Genomic DNA, 26,807 nt, shown 5'->3' on the forward strand with positions numbered 1-26,807 from the left:
ATATGCTAAATTAACCTAAAAACCCAAGATATTTGTTGAATGGGTAATGCTCTGTTGCTTTTAATGGAAGAGTCTGATATTTGGCAAAAGTTCTGTATATAGTTTGATTAAACTAATATAAGATTAATTGGTTAATGTAACTGGACAAGAGACAAAGCAAACTTGAAAACTCAAATCCTAAAATGACCTTGCTTTGTTTAAGATGGATGTTACCAAAAAAGTTTCTGAGAACAAAATCTGCTGTTATGGAATTCAGTTGTATCTCATTCAGAGGGCAGGGGAATCAATAATTCTTCTAGATATCAGAGAAGATAACAGCAGTATATACTTATGACACATATATTGAAACTGCATCTTTATGGCATGTCTGTTGAAAGTGCAGACTTATGACGTGTATGTTCAAGGTGCAGACTTATGATGTGAATGCTGAAAGTCCATACTTATGACACTTCTTTTTGAGTAGTGGGCTTGCTTAGGTGCACTCCAGTTGGAGAGTTAAGGCAGAGGCAGATCAAAGACTCTTAGACAGCAATGGTCTAGGGTAACAGTCTTGTTTTTCAGATCATATTTTGTAAAGCATCTCTTCTCTAATTTTCAGAAATACTGTCATACCTCCTTCTATGAACTCAAAACTCATTGGGTTAGTTAGTAGTATTGTTAATATTGATAAATAACCTTTTTGGGAAACTAAAAGGCGTTTCCTCTTCCTTTAGAAAACATATAGAGCCAACGTACAAATCAGGATTCAGAAAATTAAATGCCTATAGTTACTCAAAGTGTGTGAAAGTTGCTCAGTCATGTCCAACTCTTTGTGACACCGAGGACTTTATGGTCCATGTAATTTTCCAGGGATTTTCCTACCCCAGGGATCGAACCCAGGTCTCCCACATTGCAGGTGGATTCTCTACCAGCAGAACCACAAGGGAAGCCCAAGAATATTGAAGTGGGTAGCCTACCCCTTCTCCAGCAGATCTTCCCAACCCAGGAATCAAACTGGTTTCTCCTGCATTGCAAGCAGATTCTTTACCAACTGAGCTATCTGGGAAGCCCCATATAGTTACTCAAAAGGCAACATAAATAAGTAAACTGGACCTTGCAGGATTTGGGACAAACAGGAAATGGTTTACTTCATTCTCCTTGGAAGCACCATGCCACTAACATTATTAACTCTCATACCAAAACCATACCTTCGAAAACTTTCATGACACTACATTATTTACTAACAGGTTTTGTCACCGTTTAAGTAAGCTCCTTCAACGTCATCAGTGCCTTCACTTCCTCAGTGTGAATAAACACTCAATCTTGACTGATGTGTAGCTACTCTTCCATTTCTAATTCTCAAACTGATTCTCTAGCTCTTAATCACAAAAGCCTATAGGATACTTTCATTTATATGACAAATTATTACCTCAAACTTCACTGATTACAACAGAATTCTTCTTTTATTTCGTGTTAAACTTAGAAAAGGAAAAAGGCTTTGGAAAATGTTGTAAGAGGGAACTGGTCCGTGAACCAGTCTTTGGAGTGACTTCCTGGATGTAAAATGAAGTAAAGAAAACAGGAAGATTTTTGAAGTAGAAAGCAATTTTTAAATCTTGGTTAAAAATATGCATTATCATCTCAGGGTCTTAGGAATAACTACTCAATAAGGCAACCTTTATCCTTTTACTGAGAATGTACTATGCCCTCAATTATTCAAAATGCTGTGAAAGGTATCAAAAAAAGTATATGTGTTTTCTTCCTTGGAAGATTTAATTAGCTATTAGATGCAATAGAACTAACAAATGTTAAACTTTAAAACTATTAAGTGCAGAATTGTATAAAAATTCAGTTTAGAAAAATAGAAAGATTATGAAGTTAGGATCAAGAGATAGATGTAGGTCATAACTTAAAGCTATGAACTTTAGGCTGATCTTAAGCAATTCGTTTCAATTCTTTAAGCCTTAATTGCATTATATATAAAATGATAATATCTTCCTTACAAAGTTGAAAAAGAGAGTCCATAAAAAATAATAAAATGTCTAGAAAGTAGGCCTAACAGTCACTGAATAAACACTAGCTGGTGTGTGTTGGAGAAGGCAGTACAGCATAAGGCTTAAGAGCACAGCTTCTGGAATCAGGCTGCCTGGGCTCGAACCCCAGTTCTGCCACTTCTGAGTTCTCTTACCTTGGGCATGTTACTCCCTCTGCCTCACTTCCCCTATCTGCACAATAAAATCAGACATAGTCTCTATCTCACTAAAGCATCGTTTATGTTAATGAGTTAATCCAAAGTACGCGGAAGAGTACCTAGCATATTAGTACACAAAAAGCATCAGCTAATATTACCTCTACTTCCATTATTATTGAAAACATATAAAATGAGATTTGAAAGAATACATGCATTCAGCATAGACTGTGAGTGTTTTATAGGACAGGGGATATTATCGGGGGCTTGTGTCAGGAAACAGAGGACTAAAATAATAGCACATCATGTAAAATCTTGAAGATTTTGCTGACTTGTTTGGTCTTCAAATGGAAATCAACTGCAGGTTCCTGAAGATACATGATGAAATTCACATTTTAGCAAAATTATTCTGGCAGTAATACATGGAAAGAAATAAAGAGGAGACTAGAGAAGCCAGCCAGGAGAATATATCAGTACTCAAGGAAAAAGAAAGAACTGGTGCCACGAGAAATGGAAACTAAAGAGGAATGAAAAATAGAATTTGGTTGTTGATTTAGGGGTCAAAAAATTAAGAGTCAAAGACGGTTCTTCAGAAATATTTTGGGAGAGGATAGTTTGGGAAGATTTGTTCTTTATTATTATTATTTTTTTGGTACATGGTGAGTTAGTGGTGACAGAAAACCAAAAGAAAATGTCTTCTATGGTGAAACAGAACACATAAAAGGACATGTAGTTTTAAGCATCACCTACAAAGGAAAAACAGGATTGGCTGAGACAGGAAATTCTGCTAATCTTAGTGATATTAACTGCTGCGCGTGCACAGGAGGGCCTAGAGGAGCTATCCCACGTTGAAGGTCAGGAAGGGCAGCAGTGAGGAGATACCCCTCATCCAAGGTAAGGAGCAGTGGCTGCACGTTGCTGGAGCAGTAGTGAAGAGATAACCCACACCCAAGGTAAAGAAACCCAAGTAAGATGGTAGGTGTTACAAGAGGGCATCAGAAGGTAGACACACTGAAACCATACTCACATAAAACTAGGCAATCTAATCACACTAGGACCACAGCCTTGTTTATGTAACTAAGCCATGCTCGTGGGGCAACCCAAGATGGGCGGGTCATGGTGGAGAGGTCTGACAGAATGTGGTCCACTGGAGAAGGGAATGGCAAACCACTTCAGTATTCTTGCCTTCAGAACCCCATGAACAGTATGAAAAGGCAAAATGATAGGATACTGAAAGAGGACCTCCCCAGGTCAGTAGGTGCTCAATATGCTACTGGAGATCAGTGGAGAAATAACTCCAGAAAGAATGAAGGGATGGAGCCAAAGCAAAAACAATACCCAGCTGTGGATGTGACTGGTGATACAAGCAATGTCTGATGCTGTAAAGAGCAATATTGCATAGGAACCTGGAATGTCAGGTCCATGAATCAAGGCAAATTGGAAGTGGGCAAAGAAGAGATGGCAACAGTGAACGTCAACATTCTAGGAATCAGCAAACTAAACTGGACAGGAATGGGTGAATTTAACTCAGATGACCATTATACCTACTACTGCGGGCAGGAATCCCTTAGAAGAAATGAAGTAGCCATCATGGTCAACAAAAGAGTCTGCAATGCAGTACTTGGATTCAATCTCAAAAACGACAGAATAATCTCTGTTCGTTTCCAAGGCAAACCATTCAATATCATGGTAATCCAAGTCTATGCCCCAACCAGTAACGCTGAGGAAGCTGAAGTTGAATGGTTTTATGAAGACCTATAAGACCTTTCAGAACTAACACCCAAAAAAGATGTCCTTTTCATTATAGGGGACTGGAATGCAAAAGTAGGAAGTCAAGAAACACCCGGAGTAACAGGCAAATTTGGCCTTGGAATGCGGAATGAAGCAGGGAAAAGACTAATAGAGTTTTGCCAAGAAAATGCAGTGGTCATAGCAAACACCCTCTTCCAACAACACAAGAGAAGACTCTACACATGGACATCACCAGATGGTCAACACTGAAATCAGATTGATTATATTCTTTGCAGCCAAAGATGGAGAAGCTCTATACAGTCAACAAAAACAAGACCAGGAACTGACTGTGGCTCAGATCATGAACTCCTTATTGCCAAATTCAGACTTAAATTGAGGAAAGTAGGGAAAACTGCTAGACCATTCAGGTATGACCTAAATCAAATCTCTTATGATTATACAGTGGAAGTGAGAAATAGATTTAAGGGCCTAGATCTGATAGATAAGAGTGCCTGATGAACTATGGGCTGAGGTTCGTGACATTGTACAGGAGAGAGGGATCAAGACAATCCCCATGGAAAAGAAATGCAAAAAAGCAAAATGGCTGTCTGGGGAGGCCTTAAAAATAGCTGTGAAAAGAAGAAAGGCGAAAAGCAAAGGAGAAAAGGAAAGATATAAGCAAATGAATGCAGAGTTCCAAAGAATAGCAAGGAGAGATAAGAAAGCCTTCTTCAGCAATCAGTGCAAAGAAGTAGAGGAAAACAACAGAATGGGAAATACTAGAGATCTCTTCAAGAAAATCAGAGATACCAAGGGAACATCTCATGCGAAGATGGGCTCGATAAAGGACAGAAATGGTATGGACCTAACAGAAGCAGAAGATATTAAGAAGAGGTGGCAAGAATACACAGAAGAACTGTATGAAAAAGATCTTCACGACCCGGATAATCATGATGGTGTGATCACTCATCTAGAGCCAGACATCCTGGAATGTGAAGTCAAGTGGGCCTTAGAAAGCATCACTATGAACAAAGCTAGTGGAAGTGATGGAATTCCAGTTGAGCTATTTCAAATCCTGAAAGATGATGCTGGGAAAGTGCTGCACTCAATATGCCAGCACATTTGGAAAACTAAGCAGTGGCCACAGGACTGGAAAAGGTCAGTTTTCATTCCAATTCCAAAGAAAGGCAATGCCAAAGAATGCTTAAACTACTGCATAATTGTACTCATCTCACATGCTAGTAAAGTAATGCTCAAAATTCTTCAAGCCAGGCTTCAGCAATACGTGAACTGTGAACTTCCAGATGTTCAAGCTGGTTTTAGAAAAGGCAGAGGAACCAGAGATCAAATTGCCAACATCCGCTGGATCATGGAAAAAGCAAGAGAGTTCCAGAAATACATCTATTTCTACTTTCTTGACTATGCCAAATCCTTTGACTGTGTGGATCACAATAAACTGTGGAAAATTCTAACAGAGATGGGAATACCAGACTACCTGACCTGCCTCTTGAGAAATCTGTATGCAGGTCAGGAAGCAGCAGTTAGAACTGGACATGGAACAACAGAGTAGTTCCAAATAGGAAAAGGAGTACGTCAAGGCTGTATATTGTCACCCTGCTTATTTAACTTACATGCAGAGTACATCATGAGAAACGCTGGGCTGGAGGAAGCACAGGCTGGAAACAAGATTGCCAGGCGAAATGTCAGTAACCTCAGATATGCAGATGATACCACCCTTATGACAGAAAGTGAAGAAGAACTAAAAAGCCTCTTGATGAAAGTGAAAGAGAGGAGTGAAAGTTGGTTTAAAACTCATAATTTAGGAAACTAAGATCATTGCATCCAGTCCCATCACTTCATGGCAAATAGATGGAAAAAGAGTGGAAACATTGGCTGACTTCATTTTGGGGAGCTCCAAAATCACTGCAGATGGTGATTGCAGCCATGAAATTTAAAGATGCTTACTCCTTGGAAGAAAAGCTATGACCAACCTAGACAGCATATTAAAAAGCAGAGACGTTACTTTGCCACCAAAGGTCCGTTTAGTCAAAGCTGTGGTTTTTCCAGTAGTCATGTATGGACGTAAGAGTTGGACTATAAAGAAAGCTGAGCACAGAAGAATTGATGGTTTTGACCTGTGGTGTTTGAGAAGACTCTTGAGAGTCCCTTGCACTGCAAGAAGATCCAACCAGTCCATCCTAAAAGAAATCAGTCCTGAATATTCATTGGAAGGACTGATGGTAAAGCTGAAACTCCAATACTTTGGCCAACTGATGTGAAGAACTGACTCATCTGAAAAGACCCTGAGCTGGGAACGACTGGGAGAAGAAGGGGACGACAGAGGATGAGATGGTTGGATGGCATCACCAACTCAATGGACATGAGTCTGAGTAAAGTCCAGGAGTTAGCAATGGATGGGGAGGCCTGGCATGCTACAGTCCCAGTGTCCGCAAAGAGTCAGACACATCTGAGTGTCTGAAGTGAATTGAACTGAACTGAACAGATACATACTCCTATTTCAGAGCAGCACTATTCACAATAGTGAAGACATGGAAATAACCTACATGTCCATTAACTTGAGGAGATAAAGAAGATATATATATATATAAATTTCCCAGGTGGCTAAGTGGTAAAGAACCAGCCTGCCAATGGAGGAGCTGCAGGAAAAGCAGATTTGATCTCTAGGGCAGGAAGATCCCCTGGAGGAGAAAATGGCAACCCACTGTAGTACTCTTGACTGGAAAATTCCATGGACAGAGAAGCCTGGTGGACTATCGTCCATGGGGTTGCAGAGTCAGACACAACTGAGCAACTGAACACACACACACACACACTCACGCGCACGTGTGCCATGGAATATTACTCGACCATTAAAAAGAATGAAACAACACCATTTACAGCAACATGGCTGAATCTAGAGCTTATCAAACTAAATGAAGTTAGAAAGAGAAAGTCAAATACCATATAATATCACTTATATGTAAAAACTAAAATATGACACAAAAAACATATCTATGAAACAAAACTGACTCACAGACACATACATCAGACTTGTGGTTGCTAAAGGGGAGAAGGGTAGAGGAGGGAAAGATTGGGAGTTTGGTAACAGCAAATACAAACTACTGTAGAGCACAGGAACTATATTCAATAGCTTGTGATAAACCATAATGGAAAAGAATATGAAAAAAAAATATATGTACAATCAAGTTTCTTTGTTGTACAGCAGAAATTAACACAATATTGTTAATGTAAATACTTTAATAAAAATTTTTAAGAAAAGAATGGAGATTTAAGGAATAACCTTTTATTTTTCATTTGTCTTAAGATTAAACTATGATAACCAACAGTAGGTATAATGTGTCTAATAAGTTGCAGAAAACTCAACTCACCTGAGTAAAAGCATGTATGTTACAGAAACACATTAATATAGATATTTACCTTAACACTTCATATTTTATGTAAGTATTTGCAAAGAACTAGGGCAATTACTAGTTAATACTGTGACTTATAGTGATAAATGCAAAGTTTTAGAATGGGCAAATGGATAAGCTAAATGAATAGTTGAAGTCTGCCTTAAAATCTAAGATACAACAGAATAAATATATTAAAATGCTAAAATAAAGAAAAAAATCTGTGTGGAAAAGGAATTCTAGTAATGTGTCAAAAGATTTGGAGTTCTCCTTAATAAGACCTTATTTAAGAAATCTAGATATTAAATACTACTCCAGTTTAGCAGTACCTAGGAATTTTTTAAACTCATAGGCATGTCTAACACAAATATAAACTTCAAAACACATGTAAAACAAAATATCCATTTTTATAATACAGTCTACTATAATTTATTTTGAAGTTATCTTACCTTTATTGTCTGTCTGCTTGTTTGAAATCGTTGATCAGACACTTGCTGCTGATGCAGGAGCTTTTCATTGACTTCTTTATATTCTTTAACAGCGAGTTCTGCTGCTTTTTTGGCATTCAAAAGTACACTGTTTTGCTGTTGCAAGGATACAATCCGTTCTCGTAATAAAATAACATTACTATTTGATTTCTGGGCAGTTATATTTTTCCATTTCTCTCTGTTAACTATATAAAAATAATGTTTTTAATAATTTTTTAAAAATCTTGTTAAGTTAAAAAAGACATTGTTAATTTCATATATATTCTTACCTCTGGTAGGACCTGGTGTATGTGAAGTCTTTTGAATACTGCTATTCTTCTTTTGAAGAGCTGATTTTTTGGCATTCTTGTGAAAATAATTCTAAATTTGAAAGTTCCATAAAAATTAGATTATAACTGATGATAATTTCAAGTGAACCAACAAAATATATATTATTTATTTACTTAGAAATGTATGTATTTATGCATAGTAAGAGAAATCTGGACAGTAAAAATCTATAACTGATGTCAAGAACTCATAAATGAACATAACAGTGCACTAAAGTTGACCTAGCAGGCAGAAGATAAAAGTACAAAATCAACACAAAAGTAGTAGAAATTTAACCTAAAGGACAGTTTAAAAAGTTAGGAGTAAGAACAGTAGAAGCAACAAAAATAAAATAACAATATTTTATAACATTCTTTGGGAATCTAGCTCCTTTTCTAAAATACTGTTCTCTGTTGTAGAGTTATAAGTAATCCCAGCAAATGAAGTTAAAATAATGGTGATGATAATAATGTGATTCTCCTTGAAGCTGTATGTTTTCCTCATGACATTGCAATACATTGAGGCTAAATAAAAAGAAACTATTTTGACTTTGTTCCAAACTGTTTCACCAATCTATAAAAGCTTTCCCAAAACAATAATTTAAATAGGAATGTGTTTGAAAATATTACAAATCCGGGGGGGGCGGGTCTTAAGATGGCACAGGAGTAGAATGGGGAGACCACTTTTTTCCTCACAAATTCATCAAAAGAACATTTGAACGCTGAGTAAATTCCACAAAACAACTTCTGAATGCCAGCAGAGGAAATCAGGCACCCAGAAAAGCAGCCCATTGTCTTCAAAAGGAGGTAGGAAAAAATATAAAAGATAAAAAGAGAGACAAAAGAAGTATGGATGGAGTTCTTTCCTGAGAAGGGAGTCCTAAGAAAGAGAGAAGTTTCCAAACACCAGGAAACAGTCTCACTGGTGAGTCTGTGGCGAGCCTTGGAACCACAGAGGGCAACATAACTGGGAGGAAAAATAAATAATTAAACCCCACAGATTACGTGCCCAACGGTAGCTCCCCCAGCAGAGAAGCAGCGCAGACGCCCAATCCGCCACTAGCAAGTGGGGGCTGGGCAGGGAGGCGCAGGCTGCATTGCTTAGAGTAAGGACTGGGCCTGAATGCCCTGAGGGCAATCTGAGGGAACTAACTTGGGATAGCCAACCAGACTGCCGGATAGCTACCATGCGTAAAGACCTAACCTAAGACACCACCAGGCCCGCTCTCAGAACAAAGGACTGAGCAGAGCTAGCCCGGCCCATCCCCCTCCAGTGACAGGCAGGCTAGGGAAGCCAGAGCCGGAAGGGGGCAATCGCGGCCCAAGAGAGACATTAGCTACCAAACTGCAAGCAGGCTTCCTTGCTAACCAAGACTTCTTGGGATTCGCCTGAGAAGGTGTGCCGGTTGTACACCCAGAAAACTGAGTGGCAGGTATGGGGGAGGTGGTAAGTTGCAGCGACCACGCTCACCAAACACCTGGTCACCTGAGCTGCACGGACATGGGAAGGGCACAAAACGCAGGCCCAACAGAGTCTGCGCCTTTGAGGAGTACACGAGTACCTGAACATGAGCAGCTTAGACCTGGGAAGTGCATACAACCTAGGGCTGGCCTCAGACAGTTCCCAGCAGAGCAACCTAGAGCCTAAGCAGTGTAGACAGGGAAAGCACACACGCCGTGAGCGGGGGCAAACCCAGTGTGGCCAAGACACCACGAGCACCCGCCAGTGTTATTTGTTTGCAGTACCCCTCCCTCACACAGCACAACTGAACAAGTGAGCCTAAAAAAGTGTCCACCACCGCCCCCTTGTGTCAGGGCAGAAATTGGACATTGAAGAGACCAGCAAACAGAAGAAGCTAAAACAGAGGAAACCTCCGTTGAAGTGACAGGTGCAATAGATTAAAACCCTGTAGTTGGTACTGACTACAAAGGAAGGGGCCTATAGATCTTGAGAAATATAAGTCGGATCAAGGAACTATCCAAAAATGAACTGACCCCATACTGCCCACAACACCACCAAAGAAAGTCCTAGATATCTTTTTACTATCATTCTTTAACTTTTTTAAAGTTTTTTTTTTTAATTTTTGAGTCCTCTATTACTCCTTTAATTTTCATTTTTACAACCTACTATTACTTTGCAAAAAAAAAAAAGAGAGAGAGACCCAATTTTTTAAAGCAAACTTCATATATATATATATTTTATAACTCTTGTGACTTTGTTTTCTTTTCTTTTTTTCTTTATATTGTATTTTTGAAAATCCAACCTCTACTCTACATTTTTAATCTTTGCTTTTTGGTATGGGTTGAATGCTCCAACCAAAAGACAAAGACTGGCTGAATGGATACAAAAACAAGATCCCTATATATGCTGTCTACAAGAGACCAACCTCAAAACAAGGGACACATACAGACTGAAAGTTGAAGGGCTGGAAAAAGATATTCCACACAAATAGAGACCAAAAGAAAGCAGGAGTAGCAATACTCATATCAGACAAAATAGACTTTAAAACAAAGGCTGTGAAAAGAGACAAAGAAGGACACTACATAATGATCAAAGGATCAATCCAAGAAGAAGATATAACAATTATAAATATATATGCACCTAACATAGGAGCACTGTAATATGTAAGACAAACGCTAACAAGTATGAAAGGGGAAATTAACAATAACACAATAATAGTGGGAGACTTTAATACCCCACTCACACCTATGGATAGATCAACTAAACAGAAAATTAACAAAGAAACACAAACTTTAAATGATGCAATAGACCAGTTAGACCTAATTGATATCTATAGGACATTTCACCCCAAAACAATGAATTTCACCTTTTGAGTCTCAAGCGCACACAGAACCTTCTCCAGGATAGATCACACCCTGGGCCATAAAAATAGCCATGGTAAATACAAAAAAACTGACATCATTCCAAGCATCTTTTCTGACCACAAAGCAATAAGATTAGATCTCAATTACAGGAGAAAAACTATTAAAAATTCCAACAAATGGAGGCTGAACAACACACTGCTAAATAACCAACAAATTACAGAAGAAATCAAAAAAGAAATCAAAATATGCATAGAAACAAATGAAAATGAAAACACAACAATCCAAAACCTGTGGTACACTGTAAAAGCAAGGCTAAGGGGAAGGTTCATAGAAACACAGGCACACTTCAAGAAACAAGAAAAAAGTCAAATAAATAACCTAACTCTACACCTAAAGCAACTAGAAAAGGAAGAAATGAAGAACCCTAGGGTTAGTAGAAGGAAAGAAATCTTACCTGTGGTGGATTCATGTTGATGTATGGCAAAATCAATACAATACTGTAAAGTAATTAACCTCCAATTAAAATAAATAAATTTATATTTTTTAAAAAAGAAAAAAAATTTAGGGCAGAAATAAATGCAAAAGAAACAAAAGAGACTATAGCAAAAATCAACAAAGCCAAAAGCTGGTTCTTTGAGAGGATAAATAAAATTGACAAACCATTAGCCAGACTCATCAAGAAACAAAGGGAGAAAAATCAAATCAATAAAATTAGAAATGAAAATGGAGAGATCACAACAGACAACACAGAAATACAAAGGATCATAAGAGACTACTATAAGCAATTATATAACAATAAAATGGACAACTTGGAAGAAATGGACAAATTCTTAGAAAAGTACAACTTTCCAAAACTGAACCAGAAAGAAATAGAAATCTTAACAGACCCACCACAAGCACGGAAATTGAAACTGTAAACAGAAATCTTCCAGGAAACAAAAGCCCAGGTCCAGACGGCTTCACAGCTGAATTCTACCAAAAATTTACAGAAGAGCTAACACCTATTCTACTCAAACTCTTCCAGAAAACTGCAGAGGAAGGTAAACTTCCAAACTCATTCTATGAGGCCACCATCACCCTAATACCAAAACCTGACAAAAATGCCACAAAAAAAGAAAACTACAGGCCAATATCACTGATGAACATAGATGCAAAAATCCTTAACAAAATTCTAGCAATCATAATCCAACAACATTAAAAAGATCATACACCATGACCAAGTGGGCTTTATCCCAGGGATGCAAGGATTCTTCAATATCTGCAAATCAATCAATGTAATACACCACATTAACAAATTGAAAAACAAAAGCCATATGATTATCTCATAGATGCAGAGAAACCTTTGACAAAATTCAACATCCATATTGGAAAAGAAGAAGTAAAACTCTCACTGTTTGCAGATGACATACAAAACCCTAAAGACTCCACCATAAAATTACTAGAGCTCATCAATGAATATACTAAAGTTGCAGGATATAAAATCAACACACAGAAATCCCTTGCATTCCTGTACACTATTAATGAGAAAATAGAAAGAGAAATTAAGGAAACAATTCCATTCACCATTGCAATAAAAAGAATAAAATACTTGGGAATGTATCTACCTAAAGAAACTAAAGACCCATATATAGAACTATAAAACATTGGTGAAAGAAATCAAAGAGGACACTAATAGAAAGAGAAATATACTGTGTTCATGGATCGGAAGAATCAATATAGTGAAAATGAGTATATTACCCAAAGCAATCTATAGATTCAATGCAATCCCTATCAAGCTACCAATGCTATTTTTCACAGAGCTAGAACAAATAATTTCACAATTTGTATGGAAATACAGCAGAAAAAAAAAAAAACCACCTCAAATAGCCAAAGCAATCTTGAGAAAGAAGAATGGAACTGGAGGAATCAACCTGCCAGACTTCAGGCTCTACTACAAAGCCACAGTCATCAAGACAGTATGGTACTGGCAAGACAGAAATATAGATCAATGGAACAAAATAGAAAGCCCAGAGATAAATCCACACACTTATGGACACCTTATCTTTGACACAGGAAGCAAGAATATACAATGGAAAAAGACAGTTTCTTTAACAAGTGGTGCTGGGAAAACTGGTCAACCACTTGTAAAAGAATGAAACTAGAACACTTTATAACACCATACACAAAAATAAACTCAAATGGATTAAAGATCTAAACATAAGACCAGAAACTATAAAACTCCTAGAGGAGAACATAGGCAAAACACTCTCAGACATAAATCACAGCAGGATCCTCTATGACCCACCTCCCAGAATATTGGAAATGAAAGCAAAAATAAACAAATGGGACCTGATTAAAATTAAAAGCTTCTGCACAACAAAGAAAAATACAAGCAAAGTGAAAAGACAGCCTTCAGAATGGGAGAATATAATAGCAAACGAAGCAACTGACAAACAACTAATCTCAAAAGTATACAAGCAACTCCTGCAGCTCAATTCTAGAAAAATAAACGACCCAATCAAAAAATGGGCCAAAGAACTAAACAGACATTTCTCTAAAGAAGACATACAGATGGCTAACAAACACATGAAAAAATGCTCAACATCACTCATTATCAGAGAAATGCAAATCAAAACCACAATGAGGTACCATTTCATGCCAGTCAGAGTGGCTGCTATCCAAAAGTCGACAAGCAATAAATGCTGGAGAGGGTGTGGAGAAAAGGGAACCCTCTTACACTGTTGGTGGGAATGCAAACTAGTACAGCCACTATGGAGAACAGTGTGGAAATTCCTTAAAAAATGGGAAATAGAACTGCCATACGATCCAGCAATCCCACTGCTGGGCATACACACCGAGGAAACAAGAACTGAAAAAGACACGTGTACCCCAATGTTCATTGCAGCACTGTTTATAACAGCCAGGACATGGAAGCAACCTAGATGTCCACCAGCAGATGAATGGGTAAGAAAGCTGTGGTACATATACACAATGGAGTATTACTCAGCCAGTAAAAAGAACACATTTGAATCAGTTCTAATGAGGTGGATGAAACTGGAGCTTATTATACAGAGTGAAGTAAGCCAGAAAGAAAAACACCAATACAGTATACTATCACATATATATATGGAATTTAGAAAGATGGTAACGATAACCCTGTATGCTACTGCTAAGTCACTTCAGTCGTGTCCGACTCTGTGCAACCCCATAGATGGCAGCCCACTAGGCTCCCCCGTCCCTGGGATTCTCCAGGCAAGAATACTGGAGTGGGTTGCCATTTCCTTCTTCAATGCATGAAAGTGAAAAGTGAAAGTGAAGTTGCTCAGTAGTGCCGAACTCTTAGCAACCCCCTGGACTGCAGCCTACCAGGCTCCTCTGTCCATGGGATTTTCCAGGCAAGAGTACTGGAGTGGGTTGCCGTTGTCTTCTCCAATGAGATAGCAAAAGAGACACAGATGTATAGAACAGTCTTTTGGACTCTGGGAGAGGGCGAGGGTGGGATGATATGGGAGAATGGCACTGAAACATGTATAGTATCATATGTGAAACAAATCACCAGTCCAGGTTCGATGCAGGATACAGGATACTCGGGGCTGGTGTACTGGGATGACCCAGAGGGATGGTATGGGGAGGGAGGTGGGGGGTGTCAGGATGGGGAACACGTGTACACCCATGGCAGATTCATGTTGATGTATGGGAAAACCAATACAATATTGTAAAGTAATTAGCCTCCAATTAAAATAAATAAATATATATTAAAAATATTACAAATCCTAACAATAAAATATATCGTCTTGTTTAAGAATTTATTGCCAGGGAAACAGGAACAATATCAATCTAGAAAATTATTTCTTTAAATAAAAGAACTGTTTTCAAAAAACCCAATTAAATTGAAGGAAAGTAAAAATATAACTGAATGTTATTCTGACATTGAGCCATATATTTTATATTGACAGACATATTCATTATACTAAATTATATATAAAGCATGTCCTTAAAGGAAAAAACTGATTTATTAACACAAATACCATAAACTGCTATCTAAGATAGGAACTTCCTTTTAATTAAATACTTTCCTATAAATGAAATATGTTTCATTTCTCAAGGTATTTTTATTTTGCTTGATTTTAAATTAATTATTTAATCAATTCTTTAATCATTAAGATTCCATTAATATTATGTGCTGATCATGTACTGACCACTGTAAAAAGATCCAAATCTGAACTACCAAATTACCAATATTAGTTACCATGTGTGTGCGCTAAGTTGCTCACTAGTGTCCCACTTTTGCGACCCCATAGACTATAGCCCACCAGGCTCCTCTGTCCACGGGATTCTCCAGGCAAGAATACTGGAGTGTGCTGCCATTTCATTCTCCAATTAGTTACCTTACTTGGTATCAAATTAACTGGACCTAAAATTAAAAATACTGGACTGGAAGAAACACAAGCTGGAATCAAGATTGTCGGGAGAAATATCAATAACCTCAGATATGCAGATGACACCACCCTCATGGCAGAAAGTGAAGAGGAACTAAAAAGCCTCTTGATGAAAGTGAAAGTGGAGAGTGAAAAAGTTGGCTTAAAGCTCAACATTCAGAAAATGAAGATCATGGCATCTGGTCCCGTGACTTAATGGGAAATAGATGGGGAAACAGTGGAAACAGTGTCAGACTTTATTTTTTGGGGCTCCAAAATCACTGCAGATGGTGCCTGCAGCCATGAAATTAAAAGATGCTTACTCCTTGGAAGAAAAGTTATGACCAACCTAGATAGCATATTCAAAAGCAGAGACATTACTGTGCTGACTAAGGTCCATCTAGTCAAGGCTATGGTTTTTCCTATGGTCATGTATGGATGTGGTAGTTGGACTGTGAAGAAGGCTGAGCGCCGAAGAATTGATGCTTTTGAACTGTGGTGTTGGAGAAGACTTGAGAGTCCCCTGGACTGCAAGGAGATCCAACCAGTCCATTCTGAAGGAGATCAGCCCTGGAATTTCTTTGGAAGGAATGATGCTCAAGCTGAAACTCCAGTACTTTGGCCACCTCATGCGAAGAGTTGACTCATTGGGAAAGACTCTGATGCTGGGAGGGATTGGGGGCAGGAGGAGAAGGGGACGACGGAGGATGAGATAGCTGGATGGCATCACTGACTCGATGGATGTGAGTCTGAGTGAACTCCGGGAGTTGGTGATGGACAGGGAGGCCTGGCGTGCTGTGATTCATGGGGTCGCAAACCGTCGGACACGACTGAGTGACTGAACTGAACTGAACTGAAAATTAAAAAGAGGCTTCCATTTCCAGTGTTACTACTCATGAGAAATCCAGAAATATACTTTGAAGTAAGCACACTTAAATCATGTTTTAAACATGAGAAAGTGTTATGGTAAATTCTGAGGCCAAAAATAAAGTAAAGCAAGAATTCAGAGGGATTTCCGTGGTGGGCCAGTTGTTAGGATTCTGGGCTTTCACTGCTTGGGACCTGGGCTTGATCCCTGGTTGGGAAACTAAGATCCTACAAGCCATGCGTTGCAGCCCAAACAAACTAATTCAGAGACAAGCAATAAGCAAAGTGGCCATCAAAATATAGGCCAACTGATAATCCTTTTTGATCTTTCAGTTCAGTCACTCAGTTGTGTCTGACTCTGTGTCCCCAGCAGGACAGGCTTCCCTGACCATCACCAACTCCTGGAACTTACTCAAACTCACAACCATTGAGTCAGTGATTCCATCCATTTCATTCTCTGTTGTCCCTTTCTCCTCCCATCTTCAATCTTTCCCAGCATCAGGGTCTTTTCAAATGAGTCAGTTCTTCGCATCAGGTGACCAAAGTATTGGAGTTTCAGCTTCAGCATGAGTCTTTCCAGTGAATATTCAGGACTGATCACCTTTAGGATGGACTGGTTGGATCTCCTTGCAGTCCAAGAGACTCTCAAGAGTCTTCTCCAACACCACAGTTCAAAAGCATCAATTCTTAAGCGCTCAGCTTTCCTTATAGTCCAGTTCTCACATCCATACCTAACTACTGGAAAAACCATAGCTTTGACTAGATGGACTTTTATTGGCAAAGTAATGTCTCTGCTTTTTAATATGCTGTCTAGGTTGGTTATAGCTTTTCTTCCAAGGAGTAAGCGTCTTTTAATTTCATGGCTGCAATCACCATCTGCAGTGATTTTTGAGCCCCCCAAATAAAGTCAGCCACTGTTTCCACTGTTTCCCTATCTATTTCCCATGAAGTGATGGGACCAGATGCCATGATCTTAGTTTTCTGAATGTTGAGTTTTAAGCCAACTTTTTCCCTCTCCTCTTTCACTTTCATCAAGAAGCTCTTTAGTTCTTCTTTGCTTTCTGCCGTAAGTGTGGTGTCATCTGCATATCTCAGGTTATTGCTATTTTTCCCGGCAATCTTGATTCCAGCTTGTGCTTCATCCAGCCCAGAGTTTCTCATGATGTACTCTGCATGTAAGTTAAATAAACAGGGTGACAATATACAGCCTTGACATACTCCTTTCCCAATTTGGAACCAGTCAGTTATTCCATGTTCAGTTCTAACTGCTACTTCTTGATGTGCATACAGATCTTTAAACTCATTTTAATAGCAACACAGGATGTAGGAGGAAGGGAAAGTCTAGGCTCCAACTCCAGATGAGAAATCTGAGGTCACAATGCTAGGGCACTGCATATAGCAAAAGCCTGTATATCTTCTTTATTCTTGAGTAGTATTCTATAGTATGGATTAACCATTCAGCTATTGAAGAAAATTTTGTTGTTTCAGTTTCTAGCTATTAAAAATAAAGCTGTTATGACCATTCATGTACAGATGTTTAACTGTTTGGGGTAAACATAAATTTAATTTCTATGAGAAAAATGTCCATGAGGAAGATGGCTGGGTTGTATGGGAAGCATATAATTTCTTGAAAAGAAACTGCCAACTGCTTCCAAGAATGCTGTGCCTCTTTATATTCACAGTACTATATGAGAGATATACTAGTACTATATGAGAGATCCCCAATTTCTCTGCATCCTTGTCAGCACTTGGTATTTTTTAATTTTAGCTGTTCTAATAGATGTGTATCTTATCAGGGTCTCAATCTTTATTTCCCTAGTGGTTAACGATGTTGCACATCTTTATATGTGCTTATATGTTATCCATTTATTCGTTTCTGTGAAATATCTGTTCATGTCTTTTGCCTCTTTTCTAATTGAATTATTTTTCTACTGTTGAGTCTCAACAAAAATCCTTATATATTCAAGATATCAGTCTTTTGTCAAATATATGGTTTTATAAATACTTCCTCTTGGTCTGTCTCATAGTTTGTTTTATTTTGTTTTGTTTTTTTTAAACCCTCTTCATAGGGTCTTTCACAAAGGCAAAGTTCTTAATTTTGATGCAGTTTAACGTACTGGTGTTTTCTTTTAAGGACCATGTTTTTGATAACATGTCTAAAAACTCTTCAGCAGGCTCTAATTTTAAACGCTCTAAGATTTTCTCTTATGGTTTCTTCTTTAAGTTTTAGAATTTGCTTTACACATCACTATCTGTGATTTATTTCAAGTTAATTTTTGTATAAAGTGTGAGGTTTAGGTTCATTTTTTTACCTAGGGATCTCCAATTTTTCCAGCACTACTTGTCTCCTCTACTGAACTTTTTTACACCTTTTTCAAAAATCAGTTATTTTTCATACTTGTAAATCCATTTCTAGGTTCTCTATTCCATTATGTAAGTGTTAAACCTTTCTTCCCCTCCTGGGGGGTGTTTGGTATCACCAGTCTTGACATTAAATTGAGTGGTAGGCAATGATGACATCCTTTGTGGTGGGAACACAAAGCCGTTATTTTTTTCATTAAAATTTCCATTTGGTTCTATTTTATATCTTCTATTTCTTTGATGAGAATTTCTACTTCATTCTTGAGATGTTCTAGTTTTTCACTGTTTCAAGCCTGTTTGTAAATTCTTGAAGCATTTTTAATGACAGCTACTTTAAACTACCATACTATCATATAGTTTGAATGACTGTGTCATCTTGCTGTTAGCTTCTCTTGCTATCTTTTTTTCATACAAGTTGAGGTGTTTCTGGTTGCTAGGTATGATGAATGATTTTGAATTATATTCTGGACATTTTAGGTGTTGTATTCCTCAGTACTTCCCAGCTGGGATGCAAGTCCAGTCTCTGATGACATCCTGGTTGGTAAGGGGCACCTCATTATCACTGGGGGTGAAAGCTCAGGCTCCCCAAAGACCTCTGCTTATACCACCTTGGTTGGGAACTGGAGCATGACCTTGTTTCTGTTCTTCACTTGGCCTCTCTTGACATAGTGGACAGGGTATGGGAGGCTTTATAGATATGGGCGGTTATGAAAGTCCCCATCTCTGTACTTGACCTCTGAAATTGAGAGAAACCCTGCTAGGAAAGGAAAGGGCCATCTCTTCGTTGCTGGATACTGATGCATGTCCAACTCCCTATGTGGCCTCTAAAGGCATAAAGGGGAGAGTCATTACCAATGGCTCTTCAATGGGACCTGAAAGTGGGAGAAGGCATCCCTTCTTACAGCTAGGTGAGAATGAAAGTGTATGTTGCTCACTAGGTCTTTACTGGTTGAGGGTAGAGGTAGGGTTACAATTTTTCCCATGGTGTTTGGCTAGAGTAGGGCAGTTATTATGTAAAAGTGTTCTGTTTTACTGGGCTGTCCATTTCCTGGTCCTTTGACTAGAGAGAATAGGGTTTTATAGGGGGCTTCTATCATCTGACCAACTGGCCTTTCCAAGTTGCAGATTTCTTCAGCATCCAGGCCAGCATATATGAGGCAAAATGAAAACCCAGAGACCTTACCAATCATGTTGTTCCTCCAATTCTGAGATCCCTACTTGGTGTGTCTCCTCTCTACTTTTCAGAATCTTCTCATTGTTTTATTATTAATTTATATTGATAGAGTCCCTATCAAAATCCCAAAGGTTGGTTTGTGAGAAGCTGATTCCAAAGAACAAAGGAACAAGAATACTGAAGGGACTCTTGAATGAAAACAAGATGGGAGACCTGTTCTATTATCAATTAAGACTACTATAGGATCCAGAGAAAGATGGCAGAGGAATAGGATGGGAAGACCACTTTCTCCCTCACAAATTCCTCAAAAGAACATTTCAATGCCGAGCAAACTCCACAAAACAACTTCTGTAGGCTGGCAGAGGACATCAGAAAAGCAGACCATTGTCTTCAAAAACAGGTAGAAAAAATATAAAAGACGAAAAAGGAGACAAAGGAGGTGGGGAGGGAGCTCCGTCCCGGGAAGGGAAGCCCGTCCTGGGAAGGGAATTTTAAGAAGAGAGGTTTCCAAACACCAGGAAACACTCTCCCTGCCGAGTCTGTGGCGAGCCTTGGAAACACAGAGGGCAACATAACAGGAAGGAAAAATAAATAAATAATTAAAACCAAGAGATTACAAGCCCAACAGTAACTCCCCCAGCGGAAAAGCAGCACAGATGCCTGCATCCGCCATTGGGAAGTGGGGGCAGGGCAGGGACGCGCGGGAGGCGCGGGCTGCAGTGCTTTGTAAGAATCGGGCAGGAACGCCCCATGCGCAACCAGAACGATCTAACTTGGGCTAGCAAACCAGACTGTGGGATAGCTACTGCACGAAAAGCTCGAACATAAGACACCGCCAGGACAGAGCACAGAACAAAGGACGGAACGGAAAAAGCCGGCTGCAGACCATCCCCCGCCGGGGACAGGCAGCCAGAGCCGTAAGGACTGGAAAAGGGCAATTGCAGACCCGGAGAGACTTTACTTACCTAACTGCAAGCAGGCTTCTTTGCTAAGACTTCTGGGGGTGCTGGACAGTCACAACCTGCCTCACGGGGGGCGCCAGCGGTCCACCCAGAAAGCTGAGCAGCAGCGGCAGAAAAGGTGACAAGCCGCGGCGATCGCGCTCGCCAAACTCCTGAGCTACTCGGACCTGGGAAGGGCACAAAGCGCAGTCCCAGCCGAATCTGTGCCTCTGAGGGCTGCCTGAGCGCCAAACCTGAGCGGCTTGGACCAGGGAAGTGCACGCAGCCTAGGGCCGGCCCCAGACGGTTCCCGGCTGAGCATCGTAGAGCCGGAGCGGTTTGTGCGCCGCGAGAAGGGACAGGTCAAGCGGGGCTGAGACACTGTGTGCACACGACAGTGCTATTTGTTTGCAGCATCCCCCCTCCCCACAGCGTGACTGAACTAGTGAGCCTAAAAAACCAGCAAACAGAAGAAGTTAAACAGAGGGAACCACCTTGGAAGTGATCCCACACGGCCCACAACATCAGAGAAGGGCCAGATATATTTTTACTATTTTTAAAATCATTCCTTTTTTTTTTTTTTGCTTTTTTTTCTAACTTTTTTTTAAATTGTTAAGTCTTCTATTTCTCCTCTAATTTTTATTTCTATAACCTACTATTACTATTAAAAAAAAAAAGACTTTTTTTTTTTTAAAGGCAAACACCATATATAGTCTTTGGATGGTTGTTGGTGGTTTTTTTTTTGTTTTTTTTTTTAAATAATTCTTGTTGTTTTTTTTTCCTTTCTTCCTTTCTCCTTCTGCTTCTTTTCTTTAATATTGTATTTTTGAAAATCCAACCTCTACTCTAGATTTTTATCTTTGCTCTTAGGTTTTTGTTGTCAATTTTGTACATTTAAAAACCCAAACTTCACTACCCAAGTTTACCTGAGAGCGAGATTACTGGCTTGACCACTCTCTCCTCCTTTGGACTCTCCTTTTTCTCCACCAGGTGGCCTCTGTCTCTTTTCTCCCCCATCTCTTCTCTATCCAACTCTGTGAATCTCTGTGTGTTCCAGACGGTGGAGAACACCTAAGGAACGGGTTACTGGCAGGATTTGTCTCTCTCCTTCTCATTCCTCTCTCTTATTCTCCTGGTCACCTCTGTCTACTTCTTCCCTCTCCTCTTCCCCATATAACTCCATAAATACCTCTGAGCGGTCCAGACTATAGAGCGCACATAAGGAAGTGACTACTGGCTAGCTTGCTCTCTCCTCTTTTGATCTCACCGCATCTCATTCCAGTCACCTCTAACTACCCCCTCCCTCTTCTCTTCTCCTTGTAACTCAGTGAACCTCTCTGAGTGTCCCTCAATGTGGAGAAACTTTTCATCTTTAACCTAGATGTTTTATCATCGGTGCTGTATAGATGGAGAAGTCTAGAGGCTACTGTAAAAATAAAACTGAAAACCAGAAGCAGGAGGCTTAAATCCAAAGCCTGAAAACATTAGAGAACTCTTGAATTCAGGGAACATTAAGCAATAAGGAGCTCATCAAATGCCTTCATACCTACACTGAAACCAAGCTCCACCCAAGGGCCAACAAGTTCCAAAACAAGACATACCACTCAAATTCTCCAGCAACACAGGAACACTCCCCTGAGCTTCAATATACAGGCAGCTCAAAATTATTCCAAAACCTTTGATGTCTCATAACACATTACTGGTCACTCCACTGCACTCCAGAGAGAAGAAACCCAGCTCCACCCACCAGAACTCCAACACAAGCCTCCCTAACCAGGAAACCTTGACAAGCCACTGATACAACCCCACCCACAGTGAGGAAGCTCCATAATAAAGAGAACTCCACAAATTCCCAGAATATAAAAAGGCCACCCCAAACGCAGCAATATAACCAAGATGAAGAGACAGAGGAATACTCAGCAGGTAAAGGAACAGGAGAGTTGCCGACCAAACCAAACAAAAGAGGAAGAAGTAGGAAATCTACCTGAGAAGGAATTCCGAATATTGATAGTGAAAATGACCCAAAATCTTGAAATCAAAATGGAATCACAGATAAATAGCCTAGAGACAAGGATTGAGAAGATGCAAGAAAGGTTTAACAAGGACCTAGAAGAAATAAAAAAGAGTCAAAATATAATGAATAACACAATAAATGAGATCAGAAACACTCTGGAGGCAACAAATAGTAGAATAACGGAGGCAGAAGATAGGATTAGTGAAATAGAAGATAGAATGGTAGAAATAAATGAATCAGAGAGGAAACAAGAAAAACGAATTAAAAGAAATGAGGACAATCTCAGAGACCTCCAGGACAATATGAAACGCTGCAACATTCGAATTATAGGAGTCCCAGAAGAAGAAGACAGAAAGAAAGATCATGAGAAAATCCTTGAGGAGATAATAGTTGAAAACTTCCCTAAAATGGGGAAGGAAATAATCACCCAAGTCCAAGAAACACAGAGAGTTCCAAATAGGATAAACCCAAGGCGAAACACCCCAAGACACATATTAATCAAATTAACAAACATCAAACACAAAGAACAAATATTAAAAGCAGCAAGGGAAAAACAACAAATAACATACAAGGGGATTCCCATAAGGATAACAGCTGATCTTTCAATAGAAACTCTTCAGGCCAGGAGGGAATGGCAAGACATACTTACAGTGATGAAAGACAATAACCTACAGCCCAGATTACTGTACCCAGCAAGGATCTCATTCAAATACGAAGGAGAAATCAAAAGCTTTACAGACAAGCAAAAGCTGAGAGAATTCAGCACCACCAAACCAGCTCTCCAACAAATGCTAAAGGATATTCTCTAGACAGGAAACACGAAAACGGTGTATAAACCCGAACCCAAAACAATAAAGTAAATGGTAATGGGATCATACTTAGCAATAATTACCTTAAACGTAAATGGGTTGAACGCCCCAACCAAAAGGCAAAGACTGGCTGAATGGATACAAAAACAAGACCCCTCTATATGCTGCTTACAAGAGACCCACCTCAAAACAAGGGACACATACAGACTGAAAGTGAAGGGCTGGAAAAAGATATACCACGCAAATAGAGACCAAAAGAAAGCAGAGTGGCAATACTCATATCCGATAAAATAGACTTTAAAACAAAGGCTGTGAAAAGAGACAAAGAAGGCCACTACATAATGATCAAAGGATCAATCCAAGAAGAAGATATAACAATTATAAATATATATGCACCCAATATAGGAGCACCGCAATATGTAAGACAAATGCTAACAAGTATGAAAGGGGAAATCAACAATAACACAATAATAGTGGGAGACTTTAATACCCCACTCACACCTATGGACAGATCAACTAACCAGAAAATTAACAAAGAAACGCAAACTTTAAATGATACATTAGATCAGTTAGACCTAATTGATATCTATAGGACATTTCACCCCAAAACAATGAATTTCACCTTTTTTTCAAGTGCTCACGGAACCTTCTCCAGGATAGATCACATCCTGGGCCATAAATCTAAACTTGATAAATTCAAAAAGATTGAAATCATTCCAAGCATCTTTTCTGACCATAATGCATTAAGATTAGATCTCAATTACAGGAGAAAAACTATTAAAAATTCCAACATATGGAGGTTGAACAACACACTTCTGAATAAACAACAAATCACAGAAGAAATCAAAAAAGAAATCAAAATATGCATAGAAACTAATGAAAATGAAAACACAACAACCCAAAACCTGTGGGACACTATAAAAGCAGTGCTAAGAGGAAAGTTCATAGCAATACAGGCATACCTCAAGAAACAAGAAAAAAGTCAAATAAATAACCTAACTCTACAACTAAAGCAACTAGAAAAGGAAGAATTGGAGAACCTCAGAGTTAGTAGAAGGAAAGAAATCTTAAAAATCAGGGCAGAAATAAATGCAAAAGAAACAAAAGAGACCATAGCAAAAATCAACAAAGCCAAAAGCTGGTTCTTTGAAAGGATAAAATTGACAAACCACTAGCCAGACTCATCAAGAAGCAAAGAGAGAAAAATCAAATCAATAAAATTAGAAATGAAAATGGAGAGATCACAACAGACAACACAGAAATACAAAGGATCATAAGAGACTACTATCAGCAATTATATAACAATAAAATGGACAACGTGGAAGAAATGGACCAATTCTTAGAAAAGTACAATTTTCCAAAACTGAACCAGGAAGAAATAGAAAATCTTAACAGACCCATCACAAGCACGGTAATTGAAACTGTAATCAGAAATCTTCCAGCAAAGAAAAGCCCAGGTCCAGATGGCTTCACAGCTGAATTCTACCAAAAATTTCGAGAAGAGCTAACACCTATCCTACTCAAACTCTTCCAGAAAATTGCAGAGGAAGGTAAACTTCCAAACTCATTCTATGAGGCCACCATCACCCTAATACCAAAACCTGACAAAGATGTCACAAAAAAAGAAAACTACAGGCCAATATCACTGATGAACATAGATGCAAAAATCCTCAACAAAATTCTAGCAATCAGAATCCAACAACACATTAAAAAGATCATACACCATGACCAAGTGGGCTTTATCCCAGGGATGCAAGGATTCTTCAATATCCACAAATCAATCAATGTAATTCACCACATTAACAAATTGAAAAATAAAAACCATATGATTATCTCAACAGATGCAGAGAAGGCCTTTGACAAAATTCAACATCCATTTATGATAAAAACTCTCCAGAAAGCAGGAATAGAAGGAACATACCTCAACATAATAAAAGCTATATATGACAAACCCACAGCAAACATTTTCCTCAATGGTGAAAAATTGAAAGCATTTCCCCTAAAGTCAGGAACAAGACAAGGGTGTCCACTTTCACCGCTACTATTCAACATAGTTCTGGAAGTTTTGGCCACAGCAATCAGAGCAGAAAAAGAAATAAAAGGAATCCAAATTGGAAAAGAAGAAGTAAAACTCTCACTGTTTGCAGATGACATGATCCTCTACATGGAAAACCCTAAAGACTCCACCAGAAAATTACTAGAGCTCATCAATGAATATAGTAAAGTTGCAGGATATAAATCAACACACAGAAATCCCTTGCATTCCTATACACTAATAATGAGAAAGTAGAAAAAGCAATTAAGGAAACAATTCCATTCACCATTGCAACGAAAAGAATAAAATACTTAGGAATATATCTACCTAAAGTAACTAAAGACCTATATATAGAAAACTATAAAACACTGATGAAAGAAATCAAAGAGGACACTAATAGATGGAGATATATACCATGTTCACGGATCGGAAGAATCAATATAGTGAAAATGAGTATACTACCCAAAGCAATTTACAAATTCAATGCAATCCCTATCAAGCTACCAGCCATATTTTTCACAGAACTAGAACAAATAATTTCAAGATTTGCATGGAAATACAAAAAACCTCGAATAGCCAAAGCAATCTTGAGAAAGAAGAATGGAACTGGAGGAATCAACTTGCCTGACTTCAGGCTCTACTACAAAGCCACAGTCATCAAGACAGTATGGTACTGGCACAAAGACAGACATATAGATCAATGGAACAAAATAGAAAGCCCAGAGATAAATCCACACACTTATGGACACCTTATCTTTGACAAAGGAGGCAAGAATATACAATGGAGTAAAGACAATCTCTTTAACAAGTGGTGCTGGGAAAACTGGTCAACCACTTGTAAAAGAATGAAACTAGATCACTTTCTAACACCACACACAAAAATAAACTCAAAATGGATTAAAGATCTAAATGTAAGACCAGAAACTATAAAACTCCTAGAGGAGAACATAGGCAAAACACTCTCAGACATAAATCACAGCAGGATCCTCTATGATCCACCTCCCAGAATTCTGGAAATAAAAGCAAAAATAAACAAATGGGATCTAATTAAAATTAAAAGCTTCTGCACAACAAGGGAAAATAGAAGCAAGGTGAAAAGACAGCCTTCTGAATGGGAGAAAATAATAGCAAATGAAGCAACTGACAAACAACTAATCTCAAAAATATACAAGCAACTTATGCAGCTCAATTCCAGAAAAATAAACGACCCAATCCAAAAATGGGCCAAAGAACTAAATAGACATTTCTCCAAAGAAGACATACGGATGGCTAACAAACACAT

General features: G+C 38.7%; 1 protein-coding gene across 1 annotated transcript in view; it reads right to left on the bottom strand.

Moving 5' to 3' along the window:
- CNTLN (centlein) overlaps positions 1 to 26,807 on the bottom strand; it is a 362,865-nt gene that overhangs the window by 69,655 nt on the left and 266,403 nt on the right. Inside the window, exons 17-18 of the mRNA XM_052645165.1 lie at positions 8,066 to 8,156; positions 7,758 to 7,981 (exon numbers count right to left, since the gene is read on the bottom strand). Of these exons, the coding sequence (XP_052501125.1) occupies positions 7,758 to 7,981; positions 8,066 to 8,156 (315 nt within the window). The remainder of the gene's footprint in view (positions 1 to 7,757; positions 7,982 to 8,065; positions 8,157 to 26,807) is intronic.

Source organism: Budorcas taxicolor, chromosome 8 (genome assembly GCF_023091745.1).
Source record: "Budorcas taxicolor isolate Tak-1 chromosome 8, Takin1.1, whole genome shotgun sequence".
NCBI lineage: Eukaryota > Metazoa > Chordata > Mammalia > Artiodactyla > Bovidae > Budorcas > Budorcas taxicolor.